This window comes from Cibotium barometz, chromosome 2, assembly GCF_041138505.1.
Source record: "Cibotium barometz isolate CiBa-2024 chromosome 2, ASM4113850v1, whole genome shotgun sequence".
Taxonomy (NCBI): domain Eukaryota; kingdom Viridiplantae; phylum Streptophyta; class Polypodiopsida; order Cyatheales; family Cibotiaceae; genus Cibotium; species Cibotium barometz.
The window spans coordinates 46587802-46610719 of NC_141047.1; the positions used below are offsets into that span (position 1 = coordinate 46587802).

At 44.5% G+C, this 22918-nt stretch overlaps 2 protein-coding genes across 2 annotated transcripts in view; both read left to right on the forward strand.

The window, feature by feature from the left end:
• The window catches only part of LOC147641152 (phospholipid:diacylglycerol acyltransferase 1-like), a 74304-nt gene that overhangs the window by 47312 nt on the left and 4074 nt on the right, over positions 1-22918 (forward strand). The window contains exons 2-3 of the mRNA XM_086818707.1: positions 470-692; positions 784-1067. Of these exons, the coding sequence (XP_086674833.1) occupies positions 470-692; positions 784-1067 (507 nt within the window). The remainder of the gene's footprint in view (positions 1-469; positions 693-783; positions 1068-22918) is intronic.
• On the forward strand, positions 10274-12921 carry LOC147641153 (uncharacterized). Its single transcript, XM_086807948.1, has 3 exons — positions 10274-11688; positions 11784-12099; positions 12230-12921. Exons 1-3 carry the CDS (start codon positions 10274-10276, stop codon positions 12653-12655), a joined length of 2157 nt encoding a protein of 718 aa, XP_086664074.1. The 3' UTR covers positions 12656-12921.

Here is a 22918-nt window from a genome sequence, read left to right on the forward strand (position 1 = left end):
AGGCACTTGCATCGAGTTGTAATATCATCATTACTAGGGCACTTGCATGCATAGTTTCATCTGGATGTGGCGTCTGTGGCAATTTCCATGCAATTGCTACCCATAGACTTTCATGTGCCAACTGCCTTGAAACCTTCTGTGGGTCGTAGGTAGCACTAAAACATCTGCAGGACTGCAGTCCAAATGACATTTTTCTTTTGAATGCTGTGCCCAGGAAGAGAACCACATGAGTTTCTCTAACCTGCCGTCATAACTCTGTGTTGTATGTATGATATTTAACACAATGGAAAATAGAGATTCAAGTCCATCCTCTCAATGCCATGCTCCTTGCAAGTTCAAAAAGTCTACTAAACTCATGGAATATGGTGTGATTATCTCCATTTTAGTGTTCCACAGTGGTTATGATGTGGCCATTGTGGCTAGAATTCTACATTGATGGTGTGATTATGTATGTCATTTGCTCTATCAGGCCTTATTGTTGGATGGAGCACATGGCATTGGACAATGTAACAGGTTTGGATCCACCAGGTGTGAGAGTAAGACCTGTCTCGGGATTGGTGGCAGCTGACTATTTTGCCCCGGGATATTTTGTCTGGGCTGTTTTAATAGAGAATCTGGCAAAGATTGGTTATGAAGAAAAAAATCTCCACATGGCAGCTTATGACTGGCGGCTTTCCTTCCAAAATACTGAGGTAATTTTTTATCTCATATTCATGTCTCAGACAGCAAGTAAATGCTGGCTTATTTAGGAATGGATTTGATTTTTATATTTGGTGGAAACAGTTACGTGACAGAACTTTAAGCAGACTCAAAAGCACCATTGAACTTCTAGTACAAATAAATGAAGGGAAGAAGGTGGTAGCTGTTCCTCATTCCATGGGGACTCTGTATTTCCTTCACTTCATGAAATGGGTTGAATCCCCTGCACCAATGGGTGGTGGTGGAGGTTCTGATTGGTGTGCTAAACACATAAAAGCTGTCATGAACATAGCTGGACCTCTGCTTGGTGTCCCAAAAGCTGTGTCTGGGCTCTTCTCTTCTGAAGCTAAAGATATAGCTGTGGCCAGGTGAAAACTTGCAAACTATTGGTCTGTTTGTTTCGTACATATTAACTTTCTTTGTTTTAGATGCTGGTGGGATGTTGCTGTGCATGCTTTACTATCTTTTTCAATAGGTGTGAACATTGGTTATAACGATGATGTTGCAATATAGCAAGACCTGTGAAGCTAGACCATGTGTTTTCATACCTATCGAGCAGGCTTTACTCATATTGAGTGGTTTAGTATCTGATTGCTACCACTATCATGCTCAGTATGGATGGGACATTCTGGAGCTGTTGTAGGAAATCATGATAATGATCTTTGTACAAGCATATGTGTGAATGCATGTGCCCATGTTAGAAATCAATGCCTAATTTCTCAATTGCCCTGGTTTTGGCCTTGCTGTGGTCACAAGGCCTTCATTATGAGGAGAAGATTCAGAGTCGTGGTCGAGCCACCAATGCCTTGTGCTTGAGCTATATCAATTATTTTTGACAGGTGAATCATCACCATAATGCATGGAAGCACCTCCATGTGGATCCTGACAGCATGGCTCAGTGCAAGTGCTAGACATGATGCTGAACAGCCTACAAGCATGGCAGGTCATGGGTGTAAACACCCTCACCTCTCTTTTCTTTGTGGAAATTATGAATTATCTTTCAAGCCATGTTTCACAGAATCTGACCGATTTTTTAGGGTGGCCGGACCAGCTGCTGCTAAACCGAAATGGGGGAGATGGTCCATCTGTATGTCATGTGCATGAGGCCATTGAACTACCTGCGAATACCATGCATATGTAGGGTGGTTGACATGGCTAGCTCCTCTGACCCCCTCCCACTCCCTCTCCTGATGTAACTGCATAGAGGACTCTAGTAGGCTGTGTCAATAGTGTGTATTTGCTGAATGTAAGTGATTGTCTGAAAGAGGGCATCTGTAACCAGTGGGGCCACCCCAAACTCTGCATGTATAATATCATGCGGTACTGATGGCTTACTTGTGATCATGCATGACAATATCTATGTTCCTCCACTCATCTTTCCCTAGGCTTGGCCCCCAGAAGGCTGCACCATACATAGTTTTTGGTTGTGCTAAAATGTCAAAGAGCCAACACTTAGGTACAGGGCTCCTGGAAATGTGCCTGAAAACACTGCCTCTCCGGATGGGCTAGAGAGGCAGCCCCCTCGCTATTCAGTTAGTGGCAGCGGTGGTCATGCAAAACTTGGGACCTCTAAAAGTGACTCCAACTTCCAAGGTATGCCTCTCTATATACAAAAGATTATCGTGAGGTGACGGGTTGAAGACCTTAACCTTAGTTTTCCCCAGATTTGAGAAGTGGGTAACACTAGGTTCGGGTTGTTGAGGGAGACATCCCCAATACAGCCTTCCATACGGAACGGGCCCACTATGAATTTGTGGCCATGCCTTCTAGCTTGACGAACGCCCGAGCCACGTTCTGATGTGTACATGTGACTTGATTGGAAAGTGTGTGTTCATATTTTTGGACGACATACTTGTATTTTCAGCTACGGTCAAGCAACATGACATTGATGTGGAGAAGGTTTTGAAGTTGCTAGAAAGCAACGAGCTCTATGTCAATGAGAAAAAGTCAGAGTTTTATGTGTTCGAGGTTCACTACCTTGGATACATAATCAGTGCCGAGGGCATCTGACTTACCCAGCCACAAGTTCTCTGACCTCTCGGTGGATCTTACAGATGTGCGTAAGGGTGTGAAGACTAGAAGGCAGTGGATCCGAATGACTCCATGAGCTTTGGAGGCATTCAAGAACCTCAAGGTGGCCTTGTCAGATGCTTCTTGTCTAGCGCTAGCCTCGTGGAATGAGCCGTTTCAAGTAACCACCGATGCGAGTAACATCCCAATTGGAGCTGTTTTACAATAGAATGGCCATCCAGTAGCTTACATATCTCGTAAGTTGCTACCCGAGAAAAGAATACTCAGTCTGTGATGGGGAATTCCTCGTAGTGATTCAAGTCCTGAATCATTGGAAGCATTTCCTTTATGGGCGAGACTTCGAGGTTTGCCTTGACCGTTATACATTGCACTAGATTCAAACAATGCTAAGTGCATAGTGGAGTGAGTCAGCATCGCTGGAACCAAATTTTTCAGAAATTTGGTGGCATGATCGAGTACCTTTGAGGAAAGGCCAATCCAGTGGCTGATGCTTTGAGCATAAAGGGAATAGTGACTACGATTCAGATCACTAAACTAGATCTTTTTGGTTGATATGAAGCACATGTATGCGGATTCTGAGAAATTCGGTACACAATGGGAACATGCATTGGATGCCACAGGACCAGGCCACTTTTTGATACGGGATGGTTGGCTTTTCTACAAAGGCCACCTTTGTGTCATGAAGTTGTTCAGGGCAGCTCTTCTCCATGATGCACCACCGGTGGTCACAAGAGCATGAACTTGACTTTGGAGAAGTTAGAGCGGCAGTTTTATTGGCCAAGAATGAGGCGAGATGTGTTCACTCATGTGCAACACTGTGAGGTTTGTCAAAAAGTGAAAGCTCCTCGTGGGAAGACGATAGGGTTGTTATAGCCTTTACCCATTCGTGAAGGACCTTTTTAAGGCATTTCAATTGATTTTGTGATGAACCTACCTCCTAGTCTCGGTCATAGTTCCAAACATACACGAATCGTTTTTTTTTTTGGGTAATTCGAAGTACGTTTTTTTTGCGCTTGTTTTTCCGTGCCCACTGCTGGTTGCAGCTCGCCACACACTCCCACGACTGGTTAGTCATGACTTCAACTCTCAAGTTTCGCTTCTCAAGTTCTCGATAAGCGTGCGCCGTCACCTGTGAACCTGTGAAGAGACTTGAACTTTGAAGTTTTATTTTATTTTTAATACTGCAGTCTGTTCGTTAGCCGTCTAGCGCTCCAGCCTCCAGGGCCCCTGCACATTTGCCACCTGGCTTGTATGGCCTGTACTTGCAGGCTGCCACTCTGCCAAGGCCTAGGACTGTATGGCCTGTACCTGCTAGGCCTGTACAGCCTGACAGCCTGTATGTGCAGGGCCCAAGCTGCATCTTGCAAGTTGCAAGTGGCTGGGAGCTGCTGCACCCGCCTGGGTAGTGGGCATTGGAGGCAGTTTGCAGTTTTGGGGCTTTTTTTACATTTACAGGAGTTAGTGCTCAGGACCCATCACCCTGGTCTCTGATGCAGGAGTTTTGGGGCTTTTGTAAAATTTGCAGATTTGGGATTTTGCCCAAATATGGTGCTTGATATTCAGGTTTTTTTTTTCTAGGTTTGGACTCCGGAGATACATAGGCATTAAAATGCGAATACCTAAAGGCCTCGAATGGGAGCATGTGACTATTGTAAAATTAAATGGCAAGGGTATGTTTGGCTGCAAATGCAAGTACTGTGGACATGAGTGGAATGTAGGGCCATTGCGCATAAGGGCCCATATCTTATGTATTACTGGCCATGGTGTTGGCAAATGTCCTAGTCTCCCCAAGCTGCAAAGGATGCATGTAGGAGATTGAATGTGGGCTTGACTCCTTCAGGATATCAGAGAGTGATATTGATGCTAGTGTTGCAGACTCAGGGGACACAGGTGGCTCCTCCTTTATTGGTGATGGTGCAAGGACTACAACCAAGAGACAGAAAGTCTCTAAGAGTAGTCAAATGCAGGGAAACTTGGCAAATGCATGGCAGTTGCAAGCATGAAAGAATGCAACTATGGCTGTTAGGAGGTTTTTTTATGTAGAGGACATCCCACACATTAAGGTGCAAAGCCCTTACTTTCTTGATATGGTAAGGGCCATTGGAGATGTGGGATCCAGCTTCAAGCCACCAACTTATGAGGCACTTCGTGTCAAAGAATTACAGGATGAAGTCAAATGTGTGGACAAAGATTTGATGGGGGTGCGGGATAAGTGGAAGAGGTATGGTTGCTCTATTGTGTGTGATGGCTGCTTGGACACTAGGCGAAGGCCTATTATCAATGTACTTGCCTCTTCCATCCATGGCACAGTGTTCCTGAAATCTGTGGACACTAGTGGCCAATACAAGTCAGGGAAGTACATATTTGGCATCTTGAAAGATGTCATCCTTGAGGTTGGGTCTACAAATGTTTTGCACGTATGCATGGACAATGCCTCCAATTGTGTGTGTGTAGGAGACCTTGTAGAGCAAGAGTGGCCAAGTATTTTTTATACTTGTTGCACATGCCATTGCTTGGACTTGTTATTTGAGGACATTGGCCAGTTGGATTGGATTTCTCCAGTCTTGGAGAAAGGCAAGAAGATTGTGACTTTCATCACAAGAAAGCAAAAGGCACTGGCTATGTTTAGAAAGCATCGTACGAAGGAGCTCCTTAAGCCAGCTCAAACACGGTTTGCATACATGTTTATAGTGCTGGCAAATCTGTTAGATGACAGGGTCTACAATGGGTTGAGGAGGTTGGTGGTTAGTGATGTGTGGGTCTCATGGAAGACTTAACGCACATTAGAAGTGACTAGTATCATCTTGGGAAACTCTTTTTGGCAAGATGCCAAATTGATTGTGAAGATATGTTCACCCATCTTGAAGATTCTCCGAACAGCTGACAAGGAAGGTGCAACCATGGGGCTTGGCTGTCCTGCTCCGTCTCGTATCCCAGAGCAGGCCCTGACGAAGTCGACCAAGCAGCGGCTCCCCACGTATACATGCCCTCTGAAGAGAGGGGGGCCAAAATGCGCAGCATCCTCAGCCAAATCTGCTGTCCCTGTGGACAGTCCCATAGGCAATGCCTCTGTGTCTCCAATGGGTGGCCGCATCGGACGCAGGCCGACGGAAGGCCACTGTAGACAAGCCAGGTGCCAACTGCAGAGCCCCTGTGGGCAACCAGCCACTGAAAAGTCGAGATCCTGCATGCCTGTCGGCTAGCCCAGAGCCTGGTCCAAAAATCCTCCAGGAACTCCCGTGAGAGTCCCTGTAGCCGCCAATGCTCCGATGCAGCTGGAGAGACCATCCTCCTTGCAGTCACAATATGCCTCCCCAGCCGAACAGTGTACTGGAAAAAGGTGATCTCTGTGGCCTCAAGAGACGCATAAGGATCATGCCACTCGTACTCGCCAGGGTCCCACTGGAGCCGGGCCAAGGGGCGCGCAGCATATGCCCATATGCGCCAATCAGAGTCCACATCTGCAGGATCTGGATCAATATGCCACTTCCGAGAAGCGTCGGCCACTACCCGTATCCTCTGAAAGGTGCACTTTGCAACCAAAGGCGACTCCGCCTCCACTCTCTGAAGTCAGCCCTCATCCTGTATCTCATAGTAGAGGCATCTACCATCCTCAGTGCAAGCTGTGACAGCAATCAGGATCTCCAATTGTGTAAAGGCTCCCATCCACCGTGGGGCGCTGGCTCGAAATGTGTGAACCACTACTCAGTGAGTGCCTCCTGAATGTCATCCCTCATAATCAGCCCCCCTCTGCAACCATGGGGCCTATTTACGAGCTCACAGATCGCATGGTGGAGAAGATTCAAAGTTTGGATGGTGTTGATGTAGACAAGCTTGCCGAAGTCAAGAGTTTGTGTAGATCGATGGGACATTCTGCATTCACCCTTGCATGCTGTAGGTTTTGTGTTGCATCCCATTTGGAGAGGCAAGGGCCAAGAAGCTGATGGGGAGGTGCAAAATGGATGGATGACTGTCATAGAGCGTTGGAGTGGGTACAATGAGTTGGATGACTGTCATAGAGCGTTGGAGTGGGTACAATGAGTTGGATGCATATAGATCTGAGGGGGCTCCTTCGCTCGTGAAATTGCAAAGGAAGAGAAAAGAATGCACCAAGCAACAAAATGGGGGGAGTCATTTGGAGCAAGTACACCAAAATTGCAGCAGCTTGCTCTTTGTGTGCTTTCTCAAGGAAGTTGTGCAGCCCCATGTGAGAGGAATTGGAGCACTTTCTCTCTCATACACACAAAAAGAAGGAATATGTTACGCTCTCCAACACAGAAAAGTTGGTTTACATACACAAACGTTAGGCTCATTTCTAAAATCAAGGCAAGAGGGTTTGAGAAAATGGAGGTTACCATGGAGATGATCAACAAAGAGAAAGATGATGAAAGGTTGATTATTATGCAATAACTTCAAGAGCCTCAGGATGATGAGGACATTGTGGGGAATGCAACCATTAATGCTCAAGTGAATGTTGATGTTGAAGAGCAGGAGGATGATGACTCCGATGATGATGATGATGGTGCTTCTTCTCCCTCTCATGTGGCAGAAGAGGATCAGGAATCAGGATAGACTCTAGTGTCATGATTCTGTCAAGAATCTTGTCACGGAAGCGTTACACACACGCACAAGTAGAGAGAGAGAGAGAGATAGCCGAACAAGCTTGATATTAATTAGCAATGAAGTTTTTTGTTTACAATGGTGGGTATAGAGCTTATTTATATGCTCTCACAAGGGTGACCGACCTATACATGATAATTAGTTAATTATCTATAAAGGTGGTTCCCACATGAGATGCATAACTTTAACACGCCCTCTGCAGCTCATAGTGGGCATAGATGGGAAAGCCAAGTCGATGACGATGCAACCATGGACACCTCAGCATTTGCAACTACTGAGTACACCTCGGAAAATGCACCAATCAACCTGTCTTCACAAGAAAATGCCATCTTGAGCTTCAGCTGCCACATAGAATAATGAATTGTAGACAACTCCACATTCATGATCCCCCATTCGTTGAACTGCGAACACACACGTCCAAGAGATCTCCTGAACATTGAACTGTCAACACATGACCTCCAAAGTCCTCTGACAATGAACTAGGAACTCATCCCGTCCATAGTCTTACCACAATGTGTAACGGGAGGCGGACGCGTGTATTGGAATCGTATAAATGTGAACAAGATTCTGAGCACTTAACACTTGAGCATTACAACCACAAAGCTGAAAATGACAGTACACCACATAAAGGGGCCGATGATAGGCTGACCCCCCCCCTTTAGGTTATATTACCAAAAGAGTCTGCAAAGTACAAGATTATGGGTGCCTGGGGATTCACCACCAGCCTGCACCTGATTCTTCCAAATACATCATGAATGAATACATTTCAAACAAGAGAATCTGTAGGTACATCCTCCCTACACACAGGTACATCCGCCCTGCACAAGCCTCTTCATAGGTACATCCGCCCTGCACAAGAGTATCACAATCCTTACAGGTACTCCGCCCTGCACAGGATGTAAATGGATCTTTAGGCCCTGTTTCCACGCGAGAAACTGATCCAGAAACCTGTGTTCTCCGCGAGCAAGTGTTCCCAATGCTTGCCCTAAGCACCTGTTACACCAGGAAACCTTGAGACACATCCATGCTCACATATTCCATTGCTGTCCGGCCTGTTTTGTGCAATAACCAATCCAAAACAGCAACTTTCTATCGCGAGAATTCCACCTGTAAAGGGTCCTACAGCCCTGTGGAGGTCCCTAGAGCTGTCCTGCACTGTCCAAGTTGACTTTGGACACCTGAAACCAGCCCAAAACTCGCAATAACCGGAAAATATAGGTCTGAAATTTACCAACCAGCCCTTTAGAAGAGTGTGGGGATCGATATCCAAGCTTGTGTGAGTCCGGGAAGCAAGCAACCAGCCTTGTAGCAACTCCCAAAGCTTCAATCAGCTCTCCAATGTGTTGAATGATGAATAAAACAGCCCAAATGGCCTCTTGAAGGGGGCGCCTTTCTCCAGTGCCACCTATGGGGCTTGGTGGGTTCACATACAGGCTGACAAGTGTCCCCATAAGGTGTCCAGGTAGGTGTCCAGCCCATAGTGCTCCATTTGTCCTGTTTGTATAAGTTTAGGTCCAACCAAATGGGAAATGGCCGTAAGCTGTCCGGACTTCATTAATTTTGGTCCAACCAAATGCGAACGCATTATAAGTTGTCCGGCCACTTACTAATGAGTGTGGACCTGCAAATCAATAAACTTTAGTAGTAAATGAAATAAGCTGTAAATTGAGTGTGGACGCACTTACCACCTGCAAAACCCATAAGCCCACAATTTTAGGCCCAAGCAGGAGTGCACACACGTGTCCACAAGGTGCCCGGGCGTCCCCGGTCCCTCGGGCTTCACAAGCCAAAATAACAAGCATTGTCCAGGCAGCAAGACAATGTCACACAAAGTAAAATAAAGTTATGGCATGCATCATTTATGCATTGTGCACATGTAAACTTGGAGAACCACCTATCATCATTCTTGTACTTGAAAATATTTCGCCTGCCATCATAACACACCATGTGTGCATGGCCGGAATCCACACGGGCACCGCCCGAAAGTCCACAAATGTCCTGCCATGTCCTTGGACTCATATGCATCCACTCATATGATCCATACACATGCCCAGGTATAATACATACATGCATCCGCATGTTTCTAGGCCTGACACGCATCCGCATGTCCCTAGAATATAGGGATTTGTGACATCCCCCCGGCTTCTAATCAGTTGACCGCAAAAAAGACTCCAGATAGGCCTTCAAAAGATCTGGGTAATCCTCGAAGTAGGCCTCATTCATCCATTTCGCATCCAAAGCTGAATAATTCTTGAACTTCACAAGGTACCTACGAACAAGTTTGCCTCCCGCAAGCTTTCGTTCCTTGTGAAAAACAATCTCTTCAGGTTGAAGAATCTCTTCCAGCTCATCCACCTCGGGTGGGTCTTCCAAAACCGGCTCAAACGGTGTCGGTCCCATAGTTGCAAAAAAACGCGTTTCAAACTTTAGGCTACTCGTTTGAAACGTGCAAACGTTTCAAACGTTTGAAACGCGTTTTTTTGCTGGGCCAGTTTTTTTTTATGATAGAAAACGTACGATGCAGTATCTCCTGGCATTTCAGTTTTGAAAGTGACGCTTGAAAGAGACGTTTCCAGCCTTTGAAGTCTTCCAGGTTTGCTTGCACCCCTACCTACGCACCAGTCCTTCTCCCCCGGCCCCTACGCACCGTAGGTAACAGGTTTGTACTAACCCTAAATCCTGATTTTTTCTGATTTTGGACCAAATTTCAGATTTGAAATTTGGGCATTTTTTGCCAGGTTGCCTACATTGGTGCATGCACACCTTGCCTACGCACCAAGCCTACTCCTCCGGCCCCTACGCACCCTGCTTCTCAGGTTTTTAATAACCCTAAATGCTGATTTTTTCTGATTTTGGACCAAATTTCAGATTTGAAATTTGGGCATTTCTTGCCAGGTTGCCCAAATTTCTTCATTCATTCATCATGCCTCGGGCTAAGGATGCCATGTGGAACCACGTAACTCCTGTGAGCAGATATGGGGGTTCAGGCACAGAAAGGTGGAAATGCAATTTTTGTGCCAAAGTGTCAGGTGGGTCTATTATTAGGGTAAAGGCCCATTTTACAGGAGTAAGAGGGGAAGGCATTGGCCCTTGCAGTCAAGTACCAAGAGAGGTTGTAGCGTCTCTTCAGCAATGGAAGAGAGAACATGAAGCAGCAAAGGGAATTCAGCCTATTGATGATGATGTACAGGATACAGATTCTGTAGGTGATGTGTCCAAAAGAGCTAGGACAGAGGATGATTTGCAGAGTCAAGCAGGTGGGTCTAGCTCCATTCCTGTAGCCCACAGATCTTCATTGCCCACCGTGCCTTCTCTAAAGAGGGCAGGCATTAAAGCAGGCATACAAAAGCAAGCTGTCAAGGAGGCCACACGTGAATTGACAAAGTTGTTTATACAATGCGCTTTGTCATTTCACGTCGTGCGTACTCCTCGTTGGAAGAAGGCCATTAAAGCTATCAGCCGCATTGGGTATGAGTGGGAGGGTCCATCTTATGAGTCCCTTCGCAAAACCCACTTAAGGAAGGAGAAGAAGGCAGTGGAGCTTGAGATGGAGCCTTTGAAGGCAACCTGGCAGAAATATGGATGCACATTGCTTTGTGATGGCTGGACAGACATGAGAAAGAGAAATGTATATAACATTTTGGTGTCCTGTTGTAAGGGCACAATGTTTTTGCGTGCCATTGATGCCTCGGTTCCAGGTACAGTTGTTACTGGAGCATTCATATGGAGACATTTGCGTGAGGCAGTGCTAGAGATTGGCCCAGAGAACATAGTGCAGGTAGTTACAGATAATGGGTCAAATTGTGTATCTATGGGCAGGATGTTAGAGGATGAGTTTCCAAAGATAGTGTGGACTCCATGTGCATCACACAGCTTGGACCTCTTGATAGAGGATGTGGCCAAAATTGGGTGGATTGCCGACCTCTTTAGTACTTCTCGGAGCATGGTGAAGTTTGTCACCAAGAGGCCAAAGGTTTTAGCTATGTTTCGTGCACACAGTGATTTGGAGTTGTTGAAGCCCTCAAACACCAGGTTTGCTTACATGCTCATTGTGGTTGAGAGGCTTGTGCGGGTCCGTACAGGTTTACTCCGCACTGTTGTCTCTCAGGAGTGGATGGCATGGGATGATAGAGAGCATCCCAAGGCAGTAGCATTTGTGCGCGCGGTAATGCGAGACACTTGGTGGGCTGAGGCCCTTGCACTTGTCACGGCCACTCAGCCTATATATAGTGTGCTTCGCATTACGGACATGGAGGGCAGCACCCTTGGACTCTTATATGAGTTCATGGACCGCATTGGAGAGGCCCTAGATCGATGCACTATACTATCAGCTGAGAGGTATGTATCATTGTATGTCATTGTTGTTCTTTTAGTTGCCAGTGGCCACATTATACATTGATATTAATTCCATGCTTCCAAGTGTCGTTGAACAGGATCCAGGACATCAGGGAGGTGTGGAACCGTAGATGGGATTGGTTTCATAGGCCAATCCATGCGGTTGCCCATATACTACACCCACTATGGCGGAATGAGGAGCAGTTCAACAATGAGGAGCTAGAAGAGGGATGGCAGTCTTACATCCAGACCTGGACTGGAGGTGATGTTCAGCTCCTCAGGAAGTTAGAGGATGAGCTCCTAGTATTTCGGAATGGGAGTCATGCCTTTGGGAGAGCCACTGCAGTTTTGAGAGAGACTCAGCTTCAGCCAGTCTCTTGGTGGGAGAAATATGGCATCGGTACTCCAGTTCTGGTAAGTGCCCACTGACAAGTTACAACTTACATGTAATAAGTTTGCACTTTGAAGTAACAACTTAGTACTTACAACTTATATAAGTTGTTTCTTCTTATTATTTATAAAGTTTTCTGTTATCTTTTGACAGAAACGCCTTGCATTACGAGTCCTCTCACAGGATTGCAGCTCTGGTCCATGTGAGAGAAACTGGAGCACATGGGCCCTCTTCCATACAAAGAAGAGGAACAAATTGTCCACTGCTCAATTAGAACGGTTGGTGTATTGTCATTGCAACCTCCGTTTAATTGAGCAGCAAGGCAATCCCATTGAGCCGCGCCAAGTGAATGTCGACAAGATCGACATAGAGAAAGTGAAGGACGTACCAGAGATCCCTGCTGAGGAGCGCGACATCTATGCCATGCTATATGAGGAGATGATGGCACCAGCTACTATGACACGATCACGGGCACCGACATCAGCAGATCATGCATCTACGAGTGCTGAGGCTGAGGCTGAGGCTTCATCTTCTTACGACACAGACTCACATTCCTCAGAGGAGGATGATGCTGAGTAGTTACTAGTTACTACTAGTGACTCTTGACTCTTGACACTTGAGTCTAGAGTTGAGAGTCCAGACTCCAGACATTGGAGACCATTTGTTTTTTCAGAGTTTTTGTATTTGGTCTTTCGGTACAGACATCTGTATTTCAGATTTCAGATTTATCATTTGACACTATTCACTAGTGCTTAGTATGTTGCTTAGTATGTTGTAAGTTGTAACTTGTAACTTCAAACTGGTTATGCTATTAATAATTATATGGGTTTTTGCCATCTATGATCTAATTCCTGATTCCTGAAGACTGCCATGTATCATGTATGATGTATCATGATTCATGTTACATGTATGATCATTGTATGATGTAAATTGTAATCATGTATGATGTATTAAGAATCAGGATTCAGTATGAAATTTGAATCATGGATTCATCATTCATGATGTATCATGATTCATGTATATGAAAGTTGAATGTAGATTTTAGCATTAAACTGTACCAAACATAAATTTATGGACACCCCCCTAAAAAAAACCTGGAAAAAACACCTGAAAAAAAATTTGAAAAAAACTTTTAAAAAACTTTTGGAAATTTGTTTGAAACGTTTTTGAAACGTTTCAAACACGTTTCAAAAACGCGTTTCAAAAAACGTGTGGCAACTATGGTCGGTCCCACATAAGGCCTCAATAGGCTCACATGAAAAGCATTATGCATGTTCCAATGATCTGGGAGTACAAGCCGAAATGCAACATCATTGATCTTCTCCAAGATCTGAAAAGGTCCATAGTACCTGTTGGAAAGCTTAGGGTACTTTCCCTCTTTCCCTGGCCTCTTCCGAAGGCATGTCTTTTCAAATTTCAGCAAGACCCAATCACCTTGTTTGAATTGTACATCCCTTCTATGCTTATCAGCTGCCTTTTTATTTTTGGTTTGAGACCTCTCTATGGCTGTCCGTACCTGTGCAAATGCAGTATCCAAGTCTCTGACATACTCATCTGCTGCAAAAATCTCATCCTTTGTACGAAGGATGGGTGGTAGTACCACCTTGCCATAGATAATCTCAAAGGGCGCCTTGCCCGTAGAAGTATGTACCGTATTGTTGTAGGCAAACTCCACAAGTGGCAAATACTTCTCCCAATCCGATTTGCGGTCGGATACATAAGATTTCAGCAAGTCGAGGACGGCTGAATTTGCTATTTCACTTTGCCCATCTGTCTGTGGATGGTAAGCTGATGAGAAGTTCAGCTTTGTACCCATATTGTCAAATAATGCGCGCCAAAATAAGCTTGTGGTTCTAGGATCTCTATCCCCCACAATAGATTTAGGCATGCCATGGTGTTTGAATATCTGTGCCAAAAACATCCTAGCCATATGATCTGGCTTTATTGTCTTGCGCACGGGAATGAAATGTGCCTGCTTGCTAAACCTGTCAATAATGGTCCAAATAGCATCATTTCCCTGTGGCGTCCTTGGCAAATCCATAATGAAATCCATAGCAATGCTTTCCCATGGTTCATTTGGTATAGGCAAAGGCTGAAGCAATCCAGGTGCTTTATGTCGGTCAAACTTGACCTTTTGACATACCATACATTCACGTACATATGCTTCAATATCTTTGCGAATATGTGGCCAAAAGAAATACCTCTCCAAAGCTTGTGCTGTGGCCAAAATGCCTCTATGACCTGCATATGGAGGAGCATGACACTCATCCATAACCTTATGGCGAAGGTTCTTTACCACACACATACGATTTTGCATCATGAGATATCCATCTCTTATGACATAAGATGGGACAGCAATACCCTCTTGCAAATCAGCCCATACATGTGCAAAATCCTCATCCAGATGATAAGTATTACGCATATCCGATAAGTCCTCATGGTATGCAAGTGTAATAGCATGAACCTGTGGTCGTCTAGATAAGGCATCCGCCACCACATTCTTTTTCCCTGGAGTGTGTAAAATCTGAAAATGAAACATTGAGAGGAAATTTGCCCATCTCATATGCTTCTCTGAGAGCTTACTTTGAGTCAAAAAGTATCTCAAACTTTGATGATCAGTTTTGACCATAAAATCAGCCCCTAAAAGATAGTGTTTCCAAATAGTAAGGGCATGAACTACAGCCAACAACTCCTTCTCATAAACCTGTAAGTGAAGCTCTGCATGTTGCAAGCGTCTGCTCTCATAGGCAATGGCATGTCCTTCTTGGTTCAAAACAGCCCCTATGCAGTCCCCACTTGCATCACATTCCACAACAAAAGGTTTGTGCAAATCCGGAATAATGAGTACCGGTCCCGAGATGATTGCAGTCTTCAACTTTTGAAAGGCATCTCTCTCTTCTTGTGTCCATTTAAAGATTGCTTTCTTCTTCGTTAAGTCATGTAACGGAGCGGCAATAAAAGCAAAATGCTTGACGAACCTCCTGTAGTACGCACATAAACCAAGGAAGCTCCTCACTTCATGGACTGATTTCAGCTCTGGCCATTCTTGCATGGTTTGTATCTTTGCGGGATCCATGCGCACACCATCCTTTGATACAATGTGACCAAGATAGTGAATTTCTGGGAGGAAGAATTCACTCTTTTTTGCATTTATGTAGAGCTGATTTTCCTTAAGCTCTTTAAACACAATAGCCAGGTGCTCACGATGTTGGGCTTCATTCTTTGAGAATACAATAATGTCATCAAAGAATATACCTGTGAACTTTCTATGTTTTCTAAACACCCTGTCCATCATCCTGTTGAAGGTAGCGGGTGCATTTGTAAGGCCAAAAGGCACCACCAAAAACTCATAAAGACCAAAGGCTGTCCTAAATGCAGTCTTGTGTACATCTTGAGGTGCCACTCTCACTTGATGATACCCACTCTTGAGGTCTATTCGGCTGAAACATGCCGAACCTTCAAGCTTGTCCAAGATGTCATCAATGCGCGGAATGGGAAACCGATTCTTGATGGTTATCTTATTGAGGGCACGGTAATCAACACACATCCTGTAAGTACCATCCTTCTTTTGAACAAGAAGTACCGGCGAGCAATATGGCGAGGAACTAGGTCGAATCAAACCCTTTTCCAAAAGTTCATTCACCTGTGCCATAATCTCTTCTTGTTGACTAGCACTCACCCTGTATGGTGGCCTATTAGGTGGAGAGCTACCGGGAATTAGATCTATGCAATGATCTTCCGGCCTCTCTGGTGGCAAACTTGCTGGCAAAGCATTTGCAAAACAATCTTTGAACTCATTCAAAAAGTTAAGCTTGTCTTGATCTAATGTACTAACATCAACACTAGAATGTTCAATGGTATCACGTACAAAAACCAAGTAAGAACAAGCTGATTTCTTTATTGCCTTATTAATTTGTACATGGCTTACAAGAGGTATGGTACTTCCAGTAGTACCAGCATCTATAGAGTGCTCACGGCCTCTATGTACAAAGCTGATTTTCTTCTCTTTGTAAGCCTTAACAGGCTCTAAACGGTGATGCCAGGGCATCCCCAACAAAACATCACAACCTGTAAGAGGAGCCACTAGAAAGCTCTCATAGTCGAGGTAGTCCTGTATTTGTACACGGAGCTTACCAATGACCGGAGCTACATCAACCTGTTTGCCCTTAAAGGCGGCATCTGCATTCATTTGCATTCCCATGTCTTCCACATTGAGACCTATGGCGGCAGCCATTTGTACGGATATAAAGTTATCTGTGGAAGCATCATCAAAAAGAAACAAAGCGGGCTGATCCTTCAATTTGCCCCATGCCTTGCATATGACTCTACTCTTGGGCTCATGCCCTGTATTACCCTGCACATCGGGTACAACATTCACAAGAGGCTTTTGCACATTAGGCTCAGCATTCTTAGGATTCTGTGGGCATTTAGGATATATATGATCTTTACTGCCACACTTAAAGCATTTTCCAGCCTTCCTGTACTCTTCCAATTGCTGTTTTGAGAGCCCAAAATTGTGGCGTTTACCCCCCGGCTTCTTTTCGGAGTCATCCTTTGCATCTCGGCCATCTTTGGGAGCATTCTTAGGTGGCTGTCCACCCTTTTTCTGGTCATAACCAGTCCTGAATTTGCTCTTGTTTTGACCTGCAAATGACTTATTTGTGGGTGCTTTTATGTGTAAGTTCTCCGCAATCATGGCTGAGTGTATAAGCTCTTGTATGGTCTTATTTGGGTACACTCCCAAGCTTTGTTGAATGATGTGATGGAGCCCCGATTCAAACTTTCTCTTCTTCTCGTCCTCTCCAATCTTCATGAAGGGAGTAACCTTGAGAAGAACTTTCCAAAACTTTGCTATGTATGAAGCAACGGACTCTCCCTCATCTTGGGACAGCCAATCCCACTCCTTGCGTACATCCTTTGCAAAGTTTGGTGGTAAGAATTGATCATAAAACTGAATTTTGAAAGAAGACCAAGTTGAGGCAGCACTTCTATCAAGTATTTTTGCAAGCCACCAATCACTTGCCGTATCCTTGAGATGCATTCCCACATGCCTGAGCATAGACTTTTCCGAAAAGTCTTCATTGCAAAAAGCTATCTCAAATTGTCTAATGAAAGCAAGTTGCTTTGGTAGAGTCCATCCGTCCCTGAAAGTTTTCAAACTTTACATCCTTGTCACCGGACTTGAACTCTCGAGGCTTCTTCTTTCTATATGCATCCCTATGTACATCCTGTTCATCTGTATGATGATGATGCCGCGATGAAGATTCACGATCCCTCTTCGTTCTCTCTTGAGTCACACTCTCCAAATGAGTGGAAAGCTCAACACGAGAACGGACATGTCTTCTTGGAGCAAAGCGGGAATGAGTAGAGGATCCCTCATCCTTACTCTTCTCTTGACCTGCATCAAGCCTAGCACCAAGGACTCTTGTCCTTTCAGCATGTCTTGATATGACACCCAGCGATCATACCTATGAGGTATGCCTACCTGCGGGAAGGCAAGTATGGGATCGAAAGGTGGAGATACTACCAATCCAGATTCAGGACTACAAAGATACTCTGGAATGCTATGTTATGCACCTAGAAAATGTAGACTTGTTATTAGGGATTGAGTGGTTTAAGACTCTTCAAGTCCAGATAGATTGGTCTAGTCATATTTTTTCTTTTCAACATAGGAACACCCAGTATAGTATTTTAGGTGATTGTATACATCCCTCTCAGGGACCTCTTGTAAATACAGTTGATTTTGGAAATATAATGGATTCTTCTTTATATACCGCTTTTCATTGTGTATTGATTCTACTTTTTTCATTTCTCATATCTTCCATGGATGTCAATGAATTAAGTGTGTTTGAAAGCAAAGAATTACAGCAGATACTTGATTCGTTTCAAGATGTATTTCCTAAGGAACTGCCAACGGGTTTACCACCTGAAAGGGCAGTAGATCATCGTATTGACTTGATCCCTGGTGCTCATCCTGTCCGTATTCCACCTTACAGGATGAGCCAAGCTGAGGAAGATGAGTTGGCTAAACAACTCGAAGATTATTTGAGGATGGGCCAGATCCGTCCAAGAAAATTACCTTGGGGTGCACTTGTGTTGCTTAGGAGAAAGAAGGACAACACCTGGAGAATGTGTATAGATTACAAGAGATTGAACAAGCTGACAATTAAGAACTGTTATCCCCTCCCTAGATCAGATGACCTGATTGATATGTTAGCAGGAGCGAAATATTTCACGAAGATAGATTTACGTACTGGCTATCACTAGATACGTATTCATGAAAGGCATGTCGAAAGAACCGCCTTTCGGACTAGGTATGGCCATTACGAGTTTCTCGTATTATCTTTTGGGTTAACCAATGCTCCAGCCACTTTCCAGTAAATGATGAACGATCTTTCTCGTGAACATTTAGGGAAATTTGTGGTGGTGTTCCTGGATGATATTTTGATATATAGTCGTACTCTTGAGGATCATGTTAGACACCTCACGATTGTCTTATCTATTTTAAGACAGAATCGACTATATGCTAAATTAAGTAAATGTGAGTTTTTTATGACAGACATCATTTACTTGGGACACAAGATCACTAGAGATGGATTGAGCATTGACTATGACCGAGTTCAGAAGGTTCTGGACTGGCCTATACCGCGAACAGTGAAACAACTTCGTTCTTTTCTCAGTTTTGTTGTTTTTCTTCGGAAATCTGTGCGGGAGTACTCTCAGCTCACACTACCGATGACCGACTTGTTGAAAGGCCGTGGACGTAAGTCAAATCAGCCTATCACTTGGAATAACGATTTGGATATGCCCTTCAGACTTTTGAAAGATAAAATCAAGGAAGCACCTATCTTAGCATTACCCGATCCTAGTCGGCCTTATGTTCTTGAAACTGATGCCAGTGACTATGCCATCGGGGTTGCTCTATTGCAAGATGGTAGATCTGTTGCTTTTGAAAGTAAAAAGCTAGACGACACTCAATCTCGTTGGCCAACCCTTGAGAAGGAGCTTTATGATGATTCGGAATGGTTTACTATTCCGTAATGACAAAATTTGTGTACCACAGATCCCGGACATTCGGTCCAAGATTCTTAAGGAGTGTCATGATGCCTCTTCTACTGGACACCCTGGGGTACACAGGTTAGTGAAACACACTTTTTATTGGCCAAAGATGAAAGGGTATGTAGAAGATTATGTTCTCAAGTGTCAAATTTGTCAGGCAAATAAAGCTGAACGCTTTAGACAGGTTGGGTTGTTGCATCCTTTGCAAATCCCTGGTAATAAATGGGAAAGCATTTCCATGGATTTTATTACCGGATTGCCAAGAACACATCAAGGCCATGATTCTATTTGGGTTGTGGTAGATTGCTTAACAAAAATGGCTAGATTTTTACCGACCCGGAAGACTATTACAGCTACGCAATTAGCACGGCAGTTTATCGAGCAATTGTTTAGACTGTACGGGTTACCGCAGGACATAGTCAATGATAGGGACTCTAAGTTTACGAGTGATTTTTGGAAACTTGTTTTTGAGAAGTTGGAAACAACTTTGAATTTGAGTTCCTCAGATCATCCTCAATGTGATGGCCAGACTGAAAGAGTGAATCAGATTTTGGAGGATATGCTTCGGGCATATGTATCCAAAAGACAGAGTTCATGGGAGGATTATCTTCCTATGTTAGAATTTGCTTATAACAGTACTAAGCATACAAGTACAGGTTTTAGTCCTTTCATGCTTATGTATGGTCTTCAACCTAGATCACCTGTTACAGTAGGATTCTCAGGACTTCAGTATGATGCAGCACGTAATTTTTTGCAAGATATGCAAGAAATGTTACAAGTTGCGAAGGAATCTATTAGAAGTGCTCAAGACCGAGACAGATTTTATTCTAATAGACATCGTTCACCCAGAGAGTTCTTTGAAGGAAAGATGGTGTATTTGCGAGTTCCGAAAGATTCCGAGACTTTACGGACAAGTTGATCTCCAAAATTATCCCCTAGATACTGTGGACCATTTCGTATTACACGAAGGATTGATTCAGTTGCATATGAATTGGATTTGCCTTCTCATGTGAAAGTTCATCATGTATTTCATGTCAGTAGACTTAAGGAAGTACCGGGTGGAACAGACCAGTTAGTTACTCCTCAAGAAATCATAGATGTCGAGGACATGACATTTGTTCCACATGAACCTGAAAAGATTCTTGGATTTCGTGAAAGAAGATTACGTAATACGCTTATCACGGAATACAAGATCAAGTGGAAGGATCGTGTTGAGGAGGACGCTACATGGGAGACATTGACTACTCTTCAGAGAGATTACCCTGGCTTTCTAGTGAGCTCAGGAGTGAGCTCTTAGAGGAAGGGGAGTATGTCATGTGCACAGTGTGTATCTACCGTGTGCTACACGCACACAAGACTAGCTTGGAGGTTTGGGGAAGCTTGGAGCTAGGCAGGCTAATTGGCGAGCTGAGTTAGGGATAGACTAACGGGCGGGCATCCAAGTATGGGCGGGCGGGCGCCCAAGTGTGGATGCCCGATGACCAGCCAAGAGCCTATAAAAGGGTGGCCAAGGTTAGTCATTAGTCATATAGAGTCTCGCGTGACTTGTGAGAGCTCTATGGTCTAGAGCCTGGATCTAGTGCAGACGTGCACCTGCTTTACGCAGCCGAGGCCGACAGCAATCTTGAGACACGCGAGGGTAGCTTGGCGGCGGTATGGGATATCGCGAGGTAGAGATTGGTCGGTACGTCAACCTAGTTAGCTCAGCTTGTGGCTCGGTGGGGACAACCAAGATTGTGGGCTTGCCTACGGCTGTCATGGTTGGGAGGTGAGTGAGGCCTTCACCCCCTTCTTGTTTATTTGTTTGTTTGTAGGTTTTGAGTCTTGTACCGGGAGTGTTCCACGAGGAGATTCTTTGGGGTATTGACACTGTGGGTGGTGGGCGGCGGCGATCAGAGGCAGCGTCAGTGGAGCTAGGCGGAGGTGCTGCACAGAGGTGGCGGCCGGCGGAGCTCGGCGGCGGCGGCAGGAGGCGGAGATGATGACGGTGACGATGATGATCTCCACAAACTTCATGCACTTAATACCCAAACAAGAGGGCTCTAGCTTCTTTTATATTTGGGGAGGGCCTTGGTTTTTGCCAAAAGCAATCTTCATGCTTTGCTTTTTTCTTTTTGCTTTAATATTTTTATAATAATAAAATATTACACATCTTTTACCAAAGTTCTTGATTTATTACCTTTCTAGTTTTAGGGCCTTGCTTTTTGGCCCTGGAGTTGCTTTTTGAAAAAGCGGCTTTTAGCTTTTTGATCCGGCTCAGTCTCCTCTTTCCAATGATGCCATTGCTTTGCGGTCAACTAATTTTGACTTTCTGCTTTTTCTTGCTTTTTGTCCAAAACTGGTGCTTTTTCTTGAGCCAACTTTATGATCCGTATTCCCAAGCTTTTGTCAATGTGTCCATGTGTTTGAGCATGTGTTCCATCATGTGAAAAGAGCTAGGAGGGCCAAATAGTTACATTCCCTCCCTCTTATATAGTAGTTGTCCTCAATTGCGAACTGCAAGTGTTCCAAGCATATCCATATGTTCCATGTATATCCATGTGTTTCAAGTACATCAAGTACATCCATATGTTTCAAATATTTCCCAGTACTAGCCCTGTCGGTGAGCTTGTGGATCTGGGCGTTTCCCATATCTGCGGTGTCATTTGCTCATCTGGCAACATCTCTATGCCTTACCTTTGACCAATGTCTTTGTTCTTGATGGTACGTTTTCATGGCGTGTCACATGTGTTAGATAAAATAAATGCTTACTTACCTTCTGCTTAAACTAGACAGAGCCTAGTCAACAAACGAGTATGCATCATTCGCGTCTATTGGGTATTCCACGTACTGGCTAGGTAGTCTAGAGCCCAATGGACTATCACATGCCATAAATCCAAGCATTGTCCATGCATCAAAAACAACACACAAACTCAGAGAAATTCAAACATACATGAGAAATTCAAACATACATCCGTATGCAGTGCACAAGTAATGATCCTCCTGTTCATGGATTGTCCTGTCTGGTTTCATCGAAAACCGTACTGAGCTATCTGGCTCCCGAGGGAAACCCGTTCAGACTATCACTCAAGGCCATCTGGTCCACTAGGACCGCCCGAGAGTTCATCAATAGTCATTTGGGCCATCTGGTCGCATTGACCGCTCGACGATGAAATCCAATATAGTCATCTGGGCCATCTGGTCTCAATGACCACCCGATTGAGAAATCCAATACAGTCATCTGGGCCATCTGGTCACTAAGACTGCTCGACTGCGAAGTCCAAGATATCTGGCATCGTTGCTATCCAATGGGTCATCTTGCATCGTTGCCTCCCCCTCCCATATACAAATCTCGTTTTGGCATCGTTGCCACCCAAATACAAATGGGCTATCAGGCATCGTTGCCACCCAAACTAGAGCATGTCCAAATAATCATTATGTAAGAAGAATAATGATCAATTTCAGTCCAATATATATACAATGAAGAGGGCTAGGGGTATAGTCTCTTCCTCTTGAATCTGTCTTGATGGCAAGACGTCTATGCCTGTACTTCAAATATATCTGGACCAACTGCTTCGTGATAAGCTCAAAGTATATCTGGATAGTTCTTGAAGTATTTCTCTGGCATCCATTTTGCATCCCATAGCAAATAATTCTCGTATTCCAAGAGGAACTTTCTGACCATTATTTCTTCTCTTTTTCTCATAGAATAAAACTCAATCTGTTCTGGCTCTTCTGCCCATGGTGGATCCTTCAATACAGGCTCCTCTGGGGGGTAACCGTGTACATAATTCCAACAATAAA